This window comes from Carassius gibelio, chromosome B4 (genome assembly GCF_023724105.1).
Source record: "Carassius gibelio isolate Cgi1373 ecotype wild population from Czech Republic chromosome B4, carGib1.2-hapl.c, whole genome shotgun sequence".
Taxonomy (NCBI): Eukaryota; Metazoa; Chordata; class Actinopteri; order Cypriniformes; family Cyprinidae; genus Carassius; species Carassius gibelio.
Genome location: NC_068399.1, coordinates 23,492,378 through 23,507,920, shown reverse-complemented (window position 1 = coordinate 23,507,920; position 15,543 = coordinate 23,492,378). Strand labels below are relative to the sequence as shown.

Below are 15,543 nucleotides of genomic sequence, written 5' to 3'. Positions count from 1 at the left end.
ACACTCGATCTGCTGTTCATTTTTTTCAGTGGAATGGAAACCTGATGCTAATCTGTAAACCCGCCAGATCGAAACGTTTGAACAGTAACACTGGGTGATCATGATGATAGAGATGGTTGTGCACACAGACAGATGGTCTGATCAGTGGGTGTGCGCTGGGGTCCGTGTCTCCCTCTCTCGCCCCTCCTGCGTTCCCCTGGGCCAGTGAAATTCCAGCTCCCCCTCCTTTCCTTCGCCTTCCCTCTTCTCTCTCTCTCTCACACACACACACTCTCTCAGGTCTCAGGATTTTCTGCTGTGATTCTGGTACCTGAATCAGACACACTCATCTTCTGAAAGATGGCTGGGACTCATACTGTCCTGCTCACACTGCTGCCCACTGTCCTCATTCTAATTGGTGAGTACCTAATACCAATCAATACTCTGGGGATACATTTTTCCCCATTAACTGAATTAAACAACAACAACAACAGTAGAAGACCATGACAAATCCATTTTTTATGAATTTTATTCTGTAAATATTAATTTAAAAAAGAAAGTCTGCTTTAGAATGTTTCTGCACAATCCTTTTTACCATTATAAAAATACCAGGGTACTTTAATGATTACCACACTCATATATGATGGTATTTTAGGACACGTCCAAAATCTATACAATAGGTACAATTATGGCACCATGTCTAAAAACTGTGGTAATCTCGTGGTATTTTTTAATTGATGTAATGATTGTTAAAAACCCGACAGAATAACAGTGAAAAGAAAATTCTTTCTCTTTAGTGTTGGCTGGGGTTGAAAGTGCAGCTGTTAAAGATGTAAAAGACAGTAAAGCACAAGGTGAGTTCAACACACACACACACACAAGCATGACAAATCGAACTCCCACACACACTTATCTTCTCTTACTCCATTGCTTTAGCAGGAGCATCTAAACGAGTTTTCGTGCCAGCGTCTGATGCCTCAAACGTCTTGAAACGCCGCGGTCGCAGATCCCCAAGAACTTATGAAGAGTATTATGGTGAGTGCTGCAGAACTGCCCTTTTTTTCCCATCTCAGCTCTGCTTTTCTCATTATCTTTGTATAGGTTTAATCAAAACAAAGAAACAATCTCAGTTCTAATATTTAGTTTAACAATTAAAGAGCTTAAAGTCAACTTTAAGTAATCTCCAATAAAATTGTATTCACATTTAATTTATGCTAATGCATGCTGCAATTAACAGCCTTCTTTGATGTCATTCTCTCAGATATTAGACGAGTGTTTGCAAATTAACTAGAAGGAACACTAGATTTTATGAAGTTATAAATAAAACAAAGATTTGAGTACATTTGACAAAAAATATTATTTCAGTCTTTCTACTTCAGTACTTGAAGTTTGATTTAATGTTTTACTAGGCTTTTCAATGTGAAATTTTATTAGAAATTTCTGAGTGAAAATTGTTTCTACACAATTTTTTCTAGTGTATGATGGTGATTAAAAAAACAACAACAACTGTAATACTAAAATCAACAATTTACGGTCTTTACAGTCCCCCACTCTTTACCTAGGCCTGCTTCCTGTAATAAAATATGCAGATGAAAGAGCCATTAACCTAACACAATATGCAAATTTGACCAGATCTCAAATATATATAAAAAAAGATAAAAATAACAAAAGTGTGTAAACTACAGTAGATCATGTAAACCTACATTATATTTCTTAAGCCCCCCCCCCCAAAAAAAGTATATATATATATATATATATATATATATATATATATATATATATATATATATATATAAATATAAATTTATATATATAAATATATATATATATATATATATATATATATATATATATATATATATATATAAATATAAATTTATATATATAAATATATATATATATATATATATATATATATATATATATATATATATATATATATATATATATATATATATATATATATATTTTTTTTTAAGAATATACAGTACTTTATGGAAGCTTATTTCCTGCAATGGAATGGATCTTTTAAAAAGTTTATGATCTTTTCTCACAGTGAAAGTACCTCCCCCCCCAGAATTCAGAGTTTACATATATTTTTTCCCCCTCAGAATTAAGATAAAACTTTTACATCTTCTATATCCCATTTCTTTTTTTTTTTTTCTCAGACATGATATAAAATCAAAACATCAGAAATTTGAGGCAGAGTCACAAGTACTTTTTTAAATCATTGGCGAAAGAAACAAAATTATCCACAAAAAAAAAAATCCAGATGAAAAATATTTTAATGTTATTTTGAACAGTGGGAGGCTCGGAGTCAAAAACATTGGGCTAGAAGGTCCAACAGGACAATATGGAGCAGCGTTCTCTCTCCTACACACACACACACACACATGGACACTGCATCAGGCCGATAGCAGCAATGAAGGCATGGAAAAGTTTTACTGAAGTGGATTTTAAATTGTCAGCAGTGTGTGTGTGTGTGTGTAATGGTGCAGGAGCAGACACTGCAGGTTGAATTTAAAGCAGTTGGGACTCGAGACTGGAATGTGCAGACATGAGCTCAACTAACTTCCCTCAAGATGGAGACAGAAAGAGAGAGAGTTAAATCTAGATTATTTTTGGCACTCAATTTGCTAATATCTGTGAGCTGCTGTCAGCTGGTCTCCAGAGATGAGAGCAACTGAAAATGTGCAGGATTGCAAGGATAGGAGACGCTCAACCGCTCATGTAGAATTGTTTCATGAAATCCCAAAGCAATTGCACCTGATATTTGTTCATTTTGAGATCGGCTTGCCATTTCTAATCTCTACTGAGATTCAAAGAATCCTGAAAAATAAAAATGGTTTCAATGGTTCAACTGTTTTCAACACTGATAATAATAAGAAATGTCTCTTAAGAAGCAAATGAGCATTTCAGAATGATTTCTGAAGGATCAGATGATGCTGAAGACTGGAGTATGATGCTGAAAATTCAGCTTTGACATCACAGGAATAAATATCAGTTAAAAATATGATAAAACAGAAAACACTTATTTTAAATTGCAATAATATTTCACAATATTTAATAAGTTTTTTTGGTACTTGGTGAGGATAAGCAAAAACATGAAAATATTTCAAAATGGTATCTCATTTTGTCATTTACATGTCGTCACTGTATGCTAAAAAAAATCAACCCTTTTTCACTATCTTTTAGCGGAGCAGAGGGTGAAGATGGCTGCAAACGAGCAAAGGAGAGAGCGCTTAGAGGAACAAAGCAACGAATACGAGAACTATTTAGAGGAGGAGCGCGATGGTGAGACTGATCTCCCTGTTTGATTATCTTGGCTTCCAGGAAAGAGAAACATGCTGATCAAATCTCTGCAAGATACAGTTCACGGACAGGACTGCTGGACTAATAAGAGGCTGATGACAGCAGTGCCCCTGAGCCACTTAGACAGCATTTTGGTCCAGTAAACTAGACTGGTGACATTAAATTTCGTAACTGATTTGGAGGTAAACGGAACATTTGGTGCAGTAGTTTAAATTTAAATGAGAAAAATCTGAATTCTGAGCCCAGAATTCCTTTGTGATGATTATCATAATTGTAAACTCTCCCTCAGGCCATCCAAGATTAGAAGAGTTTGTTTCTTCACCGAAACAGAGCTGGAGAAATTTTGCATTTCATAACTTGCACACATACAGTATGGATCCACTGCAGACAGTGAATGGGTGCCGTCAGAATGAGAGTCCTAACAGCTGATAAAAAAAAAAAACATCACAATACAAATCCACATGACTTACAATCCATCAGTTAATGTCTTGTGAAAAAAAGCTGCCAGTTTGCAAGAAACAATCAATTTCTTACAGGCTTTTTAAGAGTTTAACTGGTTTTAATAATGCGTTATTTAGTGAAAGTTGTTGTCCTCTAACATCAAAAACCACCAACTTATTTATTTAGAAAGCTTTTGGCCTGCTTTAGCTGTGTATATTTCTCTCCTGATCTAGACAAGATGGCTTTTTCATTGGACAAAGTAATATTATGGACTCAAATTTCAGCCAGAAGCAACACTTTGAAGACATAAACTTAATTATCAATGAAGGAATTGTTACTTACAAACATGCAGCTTTCCATTTCACTATATGTTAATCGATGGACTGGATTGGTGTGGATTACTTTTATGGTGACGTTTTTATCAGCTGTTTGGACTCTCATTCTGACGGCACCCAATCATTGCAAAGGATCCATTGGTGAACAAGCGCTAATGCTAAATTTCTCCAAATCTGTTCAGATGAAGAAACAAACTCATCTACATCTTGAATGACCTGACAGAAAGTACATTCTCTGCAATTTGCAATTGTTTTGAGATATTGATCCAGCGTCAGCTGCTGTCTGTCTTTGTATCAACAGAACAGTACGAGAGGACCAGAGAGAAAAATGAGCAGTGGAGAGAGTTCCACTATGATGGGCAATACCCACGGTACCCTCACCACCGCCGCTATGAATGAGGACCGTGCAATGCCTCAGAAAGTGGATGACCATCATTCGATGGATACTTTCATGACACAATATAATTATTCACAACATTTAAGCACTTACAGATTTAAAGCTTTTAATACGTGTATAATAAAAGGGTTTATGTGTTTGGAATGTGATCTCCCCCGTTCTAATTGCTTATCTTTACTCTATTATTGTAGTCTTTATCAAAACATTCATGATTAGTTTGTGATTGTAAGCTGTTTTCCAGCAGCAACTCGTTATTTCCTTCTCCAGTAATTACATTCAGCTGTCATTTGACCTCCCTTTTTAATAACTTTCAATCTGTACTCTTGTGTGACTAAAGCTTCTTTCATTTTCCACATTAGTGAGGATTCGATAATATACATACCCACCAGAATTATAAAAATGGGAAAGCCAATAAAAGAAAAAATGCAAAAGACCCGATATTTCAACATCTCGTAAACTCATAAATACGGTGTGTGTATATATAATAAAAAAAGCCCAGGTTTGTGCGCCTTACAGACGGGATCATAATTCCAAGGCAGTATTTGCTGGCAACAGAGTGACATTCCTGTGCTGAGTGCTTAGACAGATGGGAAAATGAGGGAGAAAGAAACAAGTGGAAAGAAAGATTTATCGACCTTCCTAAGTCTCGGTGCCACTAACCGAATCATACATGCACCTGACTGACAGGAGAACGACTCTCTGCCACTCCTACTGCTTTAAGAAGAGAACACAGGGGTAATACATTTTAAAATATCACTGCGTACTGGAAGACGGACAAGATTTAGCATGTGTGCCAGTCCCTCCAGTCAAATCAATGAGTGAGCGTTCACAGAAAACATTGCAAGTTCACATGTTGTTTAATTGGTGTGCCTGACATTGTTGCCATAAAATTTCAGAATTAAAATAATAACAGTACATGAGAATATTTACATTTATAAAGGCTTGATAGTTTATCTTAGAACAACATATATAGACACCAGACAAACATTAAGGTACTAAAGACAGATTTAACATTGACCAACACAAATGTAATGCTGATGCCCCTTCACTCTTACTTTCTGATTATGAAGGCACAGAAGCCTCCTCTTCTGAGTGAGACTGGGCTCAGGCCACACACGGGACGGATGACTCCTCTTTAAACTGTTGAGGAATTTGGGCTGTCCCTCTCCACGTGGCAACAGTAGCTCCCCTCCTATTTTTGGTCCCTTTTTCTCCTGTGAAAATGAGAGACAGGTTAAAACTGGAGCTAGTTACCAAATACATGCTCGTATAATTATGCCATTGAAAGACAAAATCCAAATTGTAATAAATACTTTTGAAATACATTCTTGAATAACTGATGACATAACAAAATATGAAATGAAAAAAAAAATCTAATAAAATAATGCAGCCACACTGGGAAGTGGAGTGTATATTTGGCTGTGTGTGTATGTGTGTGTGTGTGTGTGTGTATGTATATATATATATATATATATATATATGAAACAATGTAGCAATTCAGACAGAATTTTGCAAAGTGATATTCAACTTGGTCATGTTAATAAGCCTGTAAAGTAAACTGTGCCTCGTGCCCACTTAAAAAGGCCACAATGGCTAAAATGGAAAGTGAAATTTATGTTATTACAACATGCAAAACTGCCAGTATAATATCAAATGACTTTTTGAAAAAAAGTAAAAAAATAAAATAAAAAATAAAATACTTTTTAAAAATGTGACGCATAAATAATAAAGGTAATGGAGCGTCCCCTGGCATCCGTGCCAGACAGATCTTTCTCTGACCGCTGGGGCATTTAAAGAAGCGTTGGACGGCGTCATGCCAATGGTAGTCATGTTTCTCTTCCTCACAGCGGACTGCTGGTTTAAAGTCGGTGTATTTACACTGCGGGCGAGAGGGGCTCATGAACTAAACCGCATACACAGGTCGTGATTTACATGTGTAATCAGTCCGAAACCACATAATTGTCTAATTAGCATCTTAGAGAGGTTTGTTTGCCTTTCGTTCCCCATGTACAACATTTATTGAGGTATTATGTCACAAATCATGTTCAAAATTGGTTCGTCATTATGACTTTGCTGTGAATAAATACTGATTAGCTACTAATGGTGCAGGAGAAATCGTTCTGTTTTCATGAGGACCTGAATGAGACACAATGTAGGGATTTTCAAATGGGCCACTTAAAATTCAAAATGCATCCGGTGCTTTTTCTGACCCCTGTTTTGCACTGGAAAAACGGGATTACTCAGCATAAAGGACAGATGCTGAATCTCTAAAGTTGCTAATTTGTTGCTCAACAATTCTCCCTGATGCTCTTCATCTTCTCCTCCATCTGCTCTTTTTGCACCAGCAGATCAAAATACTCCTGCATGGCCCGCTCCTCAATCTAGACGCAAGATATTTTGTCAAACATGCAAGCGCACCCCAATGGGACATGACTTCCATCATTTTTTATTGCATGTGGCAAAAGAAACAGTACAGAATCCAAGTCAAATAAAGCCATCTGGACAGATCACGCAGAATGCTTTCAAAACAACCGCAAGCTCCGCCCACCCACTGTGACATCATCATATATAAAAGCACTGACATTCATATCAAAACATACATGCACTAATGTTCAGCCAAAATACACACCTCTCCCATCATCTATGAATTTGAGGACTTGGCGTTGAAGAGGCGCTGAGAGTCCTCCGATTGGATGTACTCTAGCTGTTCTCGCCTCTTTTTCTGAGTTGGCTCTTCCTCCAGTCACCGAGCCTTTAGCTTGGAGTTCCCTCACTGTGATATAAAGCATTTTTATAGAAAGACAATATGATAAGCAAATTGAATGTTTGATTCTTCCTGAAAGCGTCAATTAGATTGAGGGTTTTCAAACTAAGGACCCAGAGGGGGCTGCAAGGTATTGCTGGGGGTCTGTGGAAAATTATAATAAAGTATAAAAACACTAGTGATAGCTTTTGTATTTAAGACAAAAAATTAAAAGATGCATTGCATCAGTGTATTCTTATTGTCATTTTTGATACAAAATGAAAAAAAAGTTTAAATATTATATTTATAAAATAATACTTTTTTTTTATTAAAAGTACAAATTTCTTTCATTTAGATTTTTTTACTATTAATATGACATTAATGACATTAATTAACCTTTTAATGTTAATGGTTTTAAAATTATTTAAGTTGTTTTTAATTTAGTAAATACTTTGAAGTTAATTTTTTTATTTAGCTTTTACTTTTTATTAATAATATTTTTACTTTACATAAAATTACAGTTAGAAAAAACTAAACAAACAAACAAACAAAAAATACACTACAACAAAATGTTCTGTAGTTGAAAATATTGTTTACCAAATGATGGAGCACTTTCCTGAAACAGTACGTCAGATATCCTCTCCTTCTGAAAGGCACAGGAGGGCCTGAGATGGGACGTGAGGCCAGGCGACCCCTTCTCAACCTCTGAGGCAGCTTTCGGAGAGAGCAAGGAACCCTTGCTTACATTGGGCTGGGAGGGAGGACTACTCTGGAGCACCCTGGGTAGAGAAGAGCTCATATTTATAGTACATATCCTACAGTGACAGGTAAAAGGTCTTCTTGATCACAAGAACAAAGGATTTTACAGAAGTTAGAGCCTATAAATCACCCCCAAAATATCAATACTGAAACACTAAACAATCTACCAGTTTCCAAATGTAATGCAAAACAAATGCAATCAGTAGTTAAAGCAACATTAATTGCCTCTTCTGAATCTCTTCCGCCCTCTTCTTTCAAGCTGACATTCTCTGCTGGTGCTGTTCTTTCTGCTGCTTGAGAAGATCAGACGCAGATATAGACTGAAATGAAGATCATGCAACAGCTAAATTAAATAAAGGAAAGTTGGAGATTAAATTTGCATAGCTGTACAGGCCATACACAAGGTTTCTCTTGGTTTTATGAAGGTACAATGGAGAGTTTATGCAGAAAACTCTCTTCTTGTTTTCCAGAGGAAATGTCTGATGATTTTTTTAATAAAGATACATTTACTTGGAAAGCAAAATGACAAAAATAAAGAAACAAGAAGTCTTGTTTTTTCAAAAAAAAGAAAAAAAAAGAAAAGTATCTATCTTTAATGCCATAGCTGTCAGCTTTGATTTAGTACCTTTTAAGGCCTTAATCTGTATAATTTATGCACCCACAGAAACCCTGTTTATATTCCAGTGACAGATGTGCTTGCTTTTGGTTTATTTATTGGTTTGGCATTCGGCAGTCATCTGCTGGCCCAAAACAGTACTGCAGCATCAGGGAACATTCAGAGTTAATAGAAGTGCAACCAGTTGTGCTCACATTACATAAAATGCAAGAAAACCAAAAGTGTTTGATGTCAAATCTAGCGTGATGGCCTATGGTTTGATTATGCACAAGCGTAAAGTATATTTGAAGTTATCTTAAAGTTTTGGAAAGTTTTTGGATGAATAATCCTTTTAAAATTACCTGAATTATTTGCTTGTCCTAAGTGTTGCTTAATATAAGCGCTCCAGGAGTTAGCATAGACATCAGGCCTTTGAAGTCATCTGAACAGCCTGACACCTCACCTGAATTCAGAACTACATGAAGTAAGACTTGATTAGACAACCTGAACACCAGCACATTTGAAAAAAAGTTATACAGTTTATCAAGTTTTTTTAGTTGGGATGGATGCCAAAACAGACTGTATAGAGAGTTGTTTCTTTGGCTGCAGGGCAGACCTGTTCAAACAAAAGATTCATGCAATAATTTTAGGGTTCGGGTGCATTTAAAGGGAGGTGATGGTCATAAAAAGAGGTAGTGAACTCACCTTGAGGGTGCAAATGCAAGTGAGGACATGCCCCCGTAGTGGAAATTAGATTGGCACAGGCGCTCCCTCAAACTGCCCCGCCCCCTTCCTTTGCCAGGGGCGGAGCCTGTGACACTAGACTGAAGGTCCAATCTCTTTGAGCTCATTTTCTTGTACTGGGCTTTAATGTGATACTGGCAGTACTGGCATTCATACTGTTAAAGCAAACAGTAATAATTAATTGGTGCAGTAAAGCATGATGTTTGTTGGACATGTTTGGAGACTCACCAAGTTGACTAGCTGAGTGCAAGAGTCTCTGTTCTTCTTTTTAGCCTTGCAGGTGCCGAAGTCCATGGCTTCTCCCACTTTAGGCAGAGCTGGAGAAAACAAACAGAACACATTACCCTCATTAACATGAACTGTTGTTCTCAACCTGATTTACTTCAGGTTGAAAAAAAGTACAGTAAAAACAGTTATATCGTGCAATTTAATTTTCAGCATCATTACTCCAGTCTTCAGTGTTATATGATCCTTAAGAAATCAATCTAATATGCTGTTCAATTACGATCCATTACAGTACTTGATATTAATGTTTAAAGTTATTTTTGTGTAAACGTGATAATTTTCAGAATACTTAGTTTGAATAGAAAGTTCAAAAGGATAGCTTTTATTTGAAATAGATAAAATGATTTAAAAAGTTTGGAATAATTTAATGCATATCTGAAAAATAAAGTTGTCATTTACAAATATACATACATATATACACACACACACACACACACACACACACACACACACATATATATATATATATATATATATATATATATATATATTTACCCCAAACTTTAGAATGGTAGCGTATCACTGTTCCCACAAAAGTATTAAGCATCAAAAGTTTTCAATATCATAGAAATGTTTCTAGCATATTAGAATAACTACCATGTAATGAAACAAATTAAAGGGATATTAATCTTTTCAACAAGCCCACTGACCTAAGTCAAAGGCCTGAGAACTTCTCCACAGCAACCTCTTGACTGACAGATGAAGGAGGCCTAGCCTGACGCACAGTGGGAGGAGTCTCAAGAGGGGGCGGTGACTTTAGAGTATTGTTTATCTTTGCACTGTCACTTATTGGCTGAGACTGACAGTTGTTCATCCTCTAGCCAATAGGAGGCTGCTTTTCTGAGGCGGCTTGATTACCCCACCAAAAAAGACCCCACAGGCCTCCAGCGCTGCTTTAGTTTTTGCATGTTCTGCTGCATTAATTTCAGCTCAGCTAGAAGACAAATGCACTCATGATCAGCTCACAACAACACAAACATAACCTGGCTAGACATATATATGCAACATCAGCACATATAGCCTAGAATAACTACAGAGCTTTACCCTCCAGATCTTCATTTGACTTAAAGTCACTGTCCCCTTCAGCTGAGCTGGATTTCCCAGGTGCCACGACTTCTTCTTCCTCTTCCTCCTCCGGCTCAATATATAGATCGCCGTCATCATCCTCATCAAAGAGGTCAAGATTGTTACTGCCCTCTCCAGTGGCAGGAGTCTCCTGATCCCAGCTCTCACTCTCCACAAGACATGAACGCAGATTCATTTAACCAAATTACATAGCACAGTATACTAAATGTTACAAAATCTACATAGCATAAAAGTATATGGTCATACATAGATGTATACTGTAACAGCTATATTATGCTTTACTTTCAGTAAGTTTACAACATATAACATTTAGTAAGAATACAATTTAATATAACATATATAGTATAATGCACATTGATTAAATATATCAGTATAATGTTGACTGTGGTGGACTATGATACAGGCTATGACTACGATACTACTAACTTACGTATAAAATATATAATTAATAATAATAATTTGTTACATTTATATAGCGCTTTTCTAGACACTCAAAGCGCTTTACATTGTCAGGGGGTATCTCCTCATCCACCACCAGTGTGCAGCATCCACCTGGATGATGCGACGGCAGCCATATTGCGCCAGAACGCCCACCACACACCAGCTTACTGATGGAGAGGAGACAGAGTGATGAAGCCAATCAGCAGATATGGGGATTGTTAGGAGGCCATGATGGTCAGAGGCCAATGGGCGAATTGAGCCAGGATGCCGAGGTCACACCTCTACTCTTTTCGAAAGACATCCTGGGATTTTTAATGACCACAGAGAGTCAGGACCTCGGTTTAACGTCTCATCCGAAGGACGGTGCTTGTTGACAGTATAGTGTCCCCATCACTACACTGGGGCGCTAGGACCCACACAGACCACAGGGTGAGCACCCCCTGCTGGCCTCACTAGCACCTCTTCCAGCAGCAACCTAGTTTTCTCAGGAGGTCTCCCATCCAGGTACTGACCAGGCTCAGCCCTGCTTAGCTTCAGTGGGAAACCGGTCTTGGGCTCCAGGGTGATATGGCTGCTGGTGATCTGATATGATCAGATAAAGTACAGGAATATACTGTAGTCAGAAGTGTATGGCAAAAAAGCAACAACAGCAAACAAAATAACTTGAACTTGAACGAAATCAGCACTAAACAAACTTAGCAATATATGCAACTTATTATGTCATGTTGTACATGATGCAGAATTTAGTGATAGGACTAAATCAGATAAAGATATTTGGCTAGCTAACAGAGATTTAAACGTCAACAGAGTACCAAACTAGCCTAGCATTTGTACTGATATGATATTGTGCTGAGCTTAACGGTCATTTTGATTTTCGATCGCTTTTATCCGCTATGTTTTTAATTAAAGCGATTAAACATCTCTGTGCTGGACCAGACGTACAAACTGTCGTTTCAATGTGGCGCGAAAAATGTCTACGGAACTACGTCACTTTTCAGGGAAGAACTTCTTGGCTGTTCATAACAAAAAAATAATATTTCAGAAAAAGCTATTTTTGTAAAAAAAAAAAAAAAAAAAAAAAAAAATCTATTTTGCTTTGATAGACTTCTAAAAGTTACATTTCGATCTAAAATTATGATTTACTGTAAGATACTATAAAGTCTACAAAAATAATGTTCATACGAGTGCAATGTACATAACTATATTGATTTCTTTCTTCTTTACATTAAATGTAAATCAGCCTATAAATGTATAGAAACAAGCACTCAGTGCCAAGTTGTAAGATGTGCATTCGACCAATAAACTCAAGAAAGAAATCTAGAGTTGTGTTTGACAATTTATTTGGATTACACTCTTATTAAATATGTGCACATTTAAAGATCTATAGGAACAATAACAAGTCCGAACCACAAATGGAAAAATGTAAACTTTCAAATTTATTAGATAAAAACTAATACAGTTCTCCAGGGACACAGCATTGCATATGCATCCAGCATCCAGCATAAACTGTAAAGTTTTTGAATTACCTGCTTATTGCAGTCCTATAGACAGACAATTGAATGCCCATATGTGAATACATAGATACAGTACATCAAAAACACCCTTCTGTATCAGTTTTACCAGATCTACTCCAAGTTCTGATCATAATACAACATACCTTTTTTATAGAGAGTCTTTTTGTGACACTATATTTTTATGAACTTCTTTTCTTATTACAGGCCAACATCAGACAGGACATGCTCAAAATAATTCACAGAACAGACCTGCACTTTTAGTTTGGTAAGTTCCTATCTATTTAATAATGAATTGTAAAACTGTGCAAACAATCAATACCTCTTAATTAAGTACAGTTAGTTTATTAGGAATGTTCTCACGAGAGTCTGTCTTTAGTGTGTTCCAGGCGAGAGATTTGTGCATCTCACTGCTTCAGCACAGGCAACTCTCTGGGTTTAAAGAAGGCCTGTGACATTCCCATAGCATAAATATACACCATGGATTGCACCACTATTTTCTCTTTCTTCAGCAGCTCTATAAAAGAAAGAACATCAAAGCAAGACCTAACATGCTGAATAAAATCATACTAAATAAATTAAGATTGAATTCAGCAAAAAGTTCACCCACCATCAATTTTTTGTTGAAATTCGTTCAGAGGTAGAAGAATAACCTCCACAAATTCTAAGAGACAAACATTAATATAATTTTAGGAAAAAGAAGAAAAATGTTGACTACTTTTTTCCTTTTCTTTTTTTAACAAATACATACCTCCATCACCTAGACATGCAAAATGGAGACAAAAGAAAAATAAATCTTTGCTTAGCATTAATTTAAAAAAATATGGACAATATGATCAAAATAATAATAATGTGTTTCCTGGTGCTTCTTCACTCACCCAGCTGCTGGGTGGGGTTTATATTTTCAGTGTCATCTCCATTGATATGTACCATCACCATCTGTGTTGTGCAGTTAGACAAGCCCGGGTCTAAACATGTGACTAAAAGACATGGGAATGGTACATTAAATTATTCAAATTTATAAACATTTTGTAAGGTATCCACAAAGATTACAGCAGCTGTACCTGGAGTGACACCCACCACCTCCCCTTTGTAACCCGTTTCCTCCTTTAGTTCTCTCAGAGCAGCAGTTTCAACGGTCTCATTGTCATCTATCAGACCTGAAATATTCATACACAAAGAATGATCAATAAATACAGTACACTGCATTATATTAGCAACCTGTATCTTACTAATTTATTTTATTTATTTAAAATAGTGTCTGTTTTGCTCAAGCACATCACATTTTCTCACAAAATATGATGCATTTCTTAGCATTTTTACTTTTGACAACCATTTTTAAGGATATCTTATTTTATACTATCCCTTAATCATCAGAAAATCTGCCACAGAGAAATGATTTCCATCTTCCTCAGAGCCAGATTAAATTTTTTTCATTCTCCCGTTGATTACTCCCTTGCAGATTGTATACATTTCAAATAATTATTTTTATCTTTAAAACTGACACATTTGACGTGCATTAAAGCTGCTTTTACTGATTTTTATCTAAATAAAAATAGGTCATATGTTTTGAAAATCAGCAGATTTTTTTTTCAAGATGCAGGGCTGTGCTATTGTATGATATATATTATATGTTACATAATCATCAGATGCAGACCTGCAGGAAACTCCAGTGTGTTGCATCCCATGGGTGGACGAAACTGCCTCACCATTACAACACAGTCTTTATGTAGAGTCCTCTTCAAAAGGGCTATGATTGTTACAGCTTAAAATGAATCCAAACATATGAATCATTATATAGCATTAAAGCATAAAAATCAGTTCAAATAAGAGTACACAACACTGTACACACCATCAGAGGCAATGTTGGCGACTCGTGTTGTTCTCTTTGTTGTTTCCCATGTTCTGAGGAGACAAGAGTTTCACAAAAATATGCATAGAGATAATTTCCTGACGATTTTAACAAATAATGACATGATTGATTCACAGCAGGCAAAAATAAACAAGATCATTTCAATCAGCGGTATCATGTCCACTCAGTCCAGAGGTCAAGGGTCACACATCATTCACATACAATCACAGATCAATACCTGGTGCTTCCAGATGGATCCACATATGTGGTCTTCTCAAGCTTCACCCATTTTCCACTTGCTATCAGCTAAAAACACATTATTCATAAGTTTACACTTTGTACTTAAAAGCACAACACATGAGAATTACATTAACAGTTTGCACAAATTTTTTTCAATTTGAAAAGGATTTTATCTTTCTCTGTGAAAAACAAGCAATGCAATGGCAATTTGACAGTCTCATGCATCATTCACTTCATGGAAAAATAAACTATAGGAAGAAACTCTCAGGTTTGGAAAGGATGACAGTATTTGTGAACTCTGACTTTAAGACAGATTCTTACCTCCTCTTCGATGACATGAGGTTCAGTAGTCGCTTTCTTCGGAGAGCTCATGTTGTGCAGAAGTGCAGTGATGCTAAAGCTCTGGAACAGCTGCAGTAATTCTGCACGTGCAACAGAAATTAAGTTACAGTGCGCATGATGTTTTTTTCATAATGACCACAGTCTATTTCAGCTAGGCTAGTTAATACATCAAAAGTGACGGGAGATCATTCCAAGTCGGTTTAATCAGTGAATAACGTACCTGAGAAATCGCTGTGTGTGTCAAAGAAGTCACAAGTGATCTATCCAGTTTAGTTTTCTTTCAAGTAGTCACATGTACAGTAAGTATCTGCCTACTTGTGTGCCGCTAAAACAGTTCCTCCCCCTGTACAGTGGATCTGGTTATCGATTAATATGTTATATAGTCAACTTGGCCGCTAATATTCAAGAAAAACGAATATAATTGACTAATATAAAACTTCCATTAAGTATTAAAATATAGACTGATTTCAAAACAAAGCAC

At 36.3% G+C, this 15,543-nt stretch overlaps 2 protein-coding genes and 1 pseudogene across 3 annotated transcripts; 1 reads left to right on the top strand and 2 right to left on the bottom strand.

Annotated features, from left to right (window-relative positions):
* Positions 1-230: 230 nt before the first annotated feature.
* ucmaa (upper zone of growth plate and cartilage matrix associated a) lies at positions 231-4,897 on the top strand. 2 transcript variants are annotated; one of them, XM_052554142.1, is made up of 5 exons: positions 231-397; positions 777-833; positions 919-1,014; positions 3,175-3,273; positions 4,369-4,897. In XM_052554142.1, exons 1-5 carry the CDS (start codon positions 340-342, stop codon positions 4,464-4,466), a joined length of 408 nt encoding a protein of 135 aa, XP_052410102.1. In that variant the 5' UTR covers positions 231-339; the 3' UTR covers positions 4,467-4,897. The 2 variants fall into 2 exon arrangements, with proteins under 2 accessions (XP_052410102.1, XP_052410100.1); XM_052554140.1 differs by having other exon boundaries at positions 232-397; positions 916-1,014.
* A 1,855-nt stretch (positions 4,898-6,752) lies between these two features.
* LOC127956570 (protein MCM10 homolog) lies at positions 6,753-10,851 on the bottom strand (annotated as a pseudogene).
* Positions 10,852-12,530: 1,679 nt separating this feature from the next.
* Positions 12,531-15,451, bottom strand: nudt5 (nudix (nucleoside diphosphate linked moiety X)-type motif 5). Its single transcript, XM_052555249.1, has 10 exons — positions 15,283-15,451; positions 15,042-15,142; positions 14,719-14,786; positions 14,481-14,533; positions 14,286-14,393; positions 13,693-13,788; positions 13,507-13,608; positions 13,380-13,388; positions 13,239-13,292; positions 12,531-13,145 (listed from the first exon to the last, which is right to left on the bottom strand). The coding sequence occupies exons 2-10, from the start codon at positions 15,090-15,092 to the stop codon at positions 13,036-13,038; spliced, it is 651 nt and encodes a 216-aa protein (XP_052411209.1). The 5' UTR covers positions 15,093-15,142; positions 15,283-15,451; the 3' UTR covers positions 12,531-13,035.
* Positions 15,452-15,543: the final 92 nt, after the last annotated feature.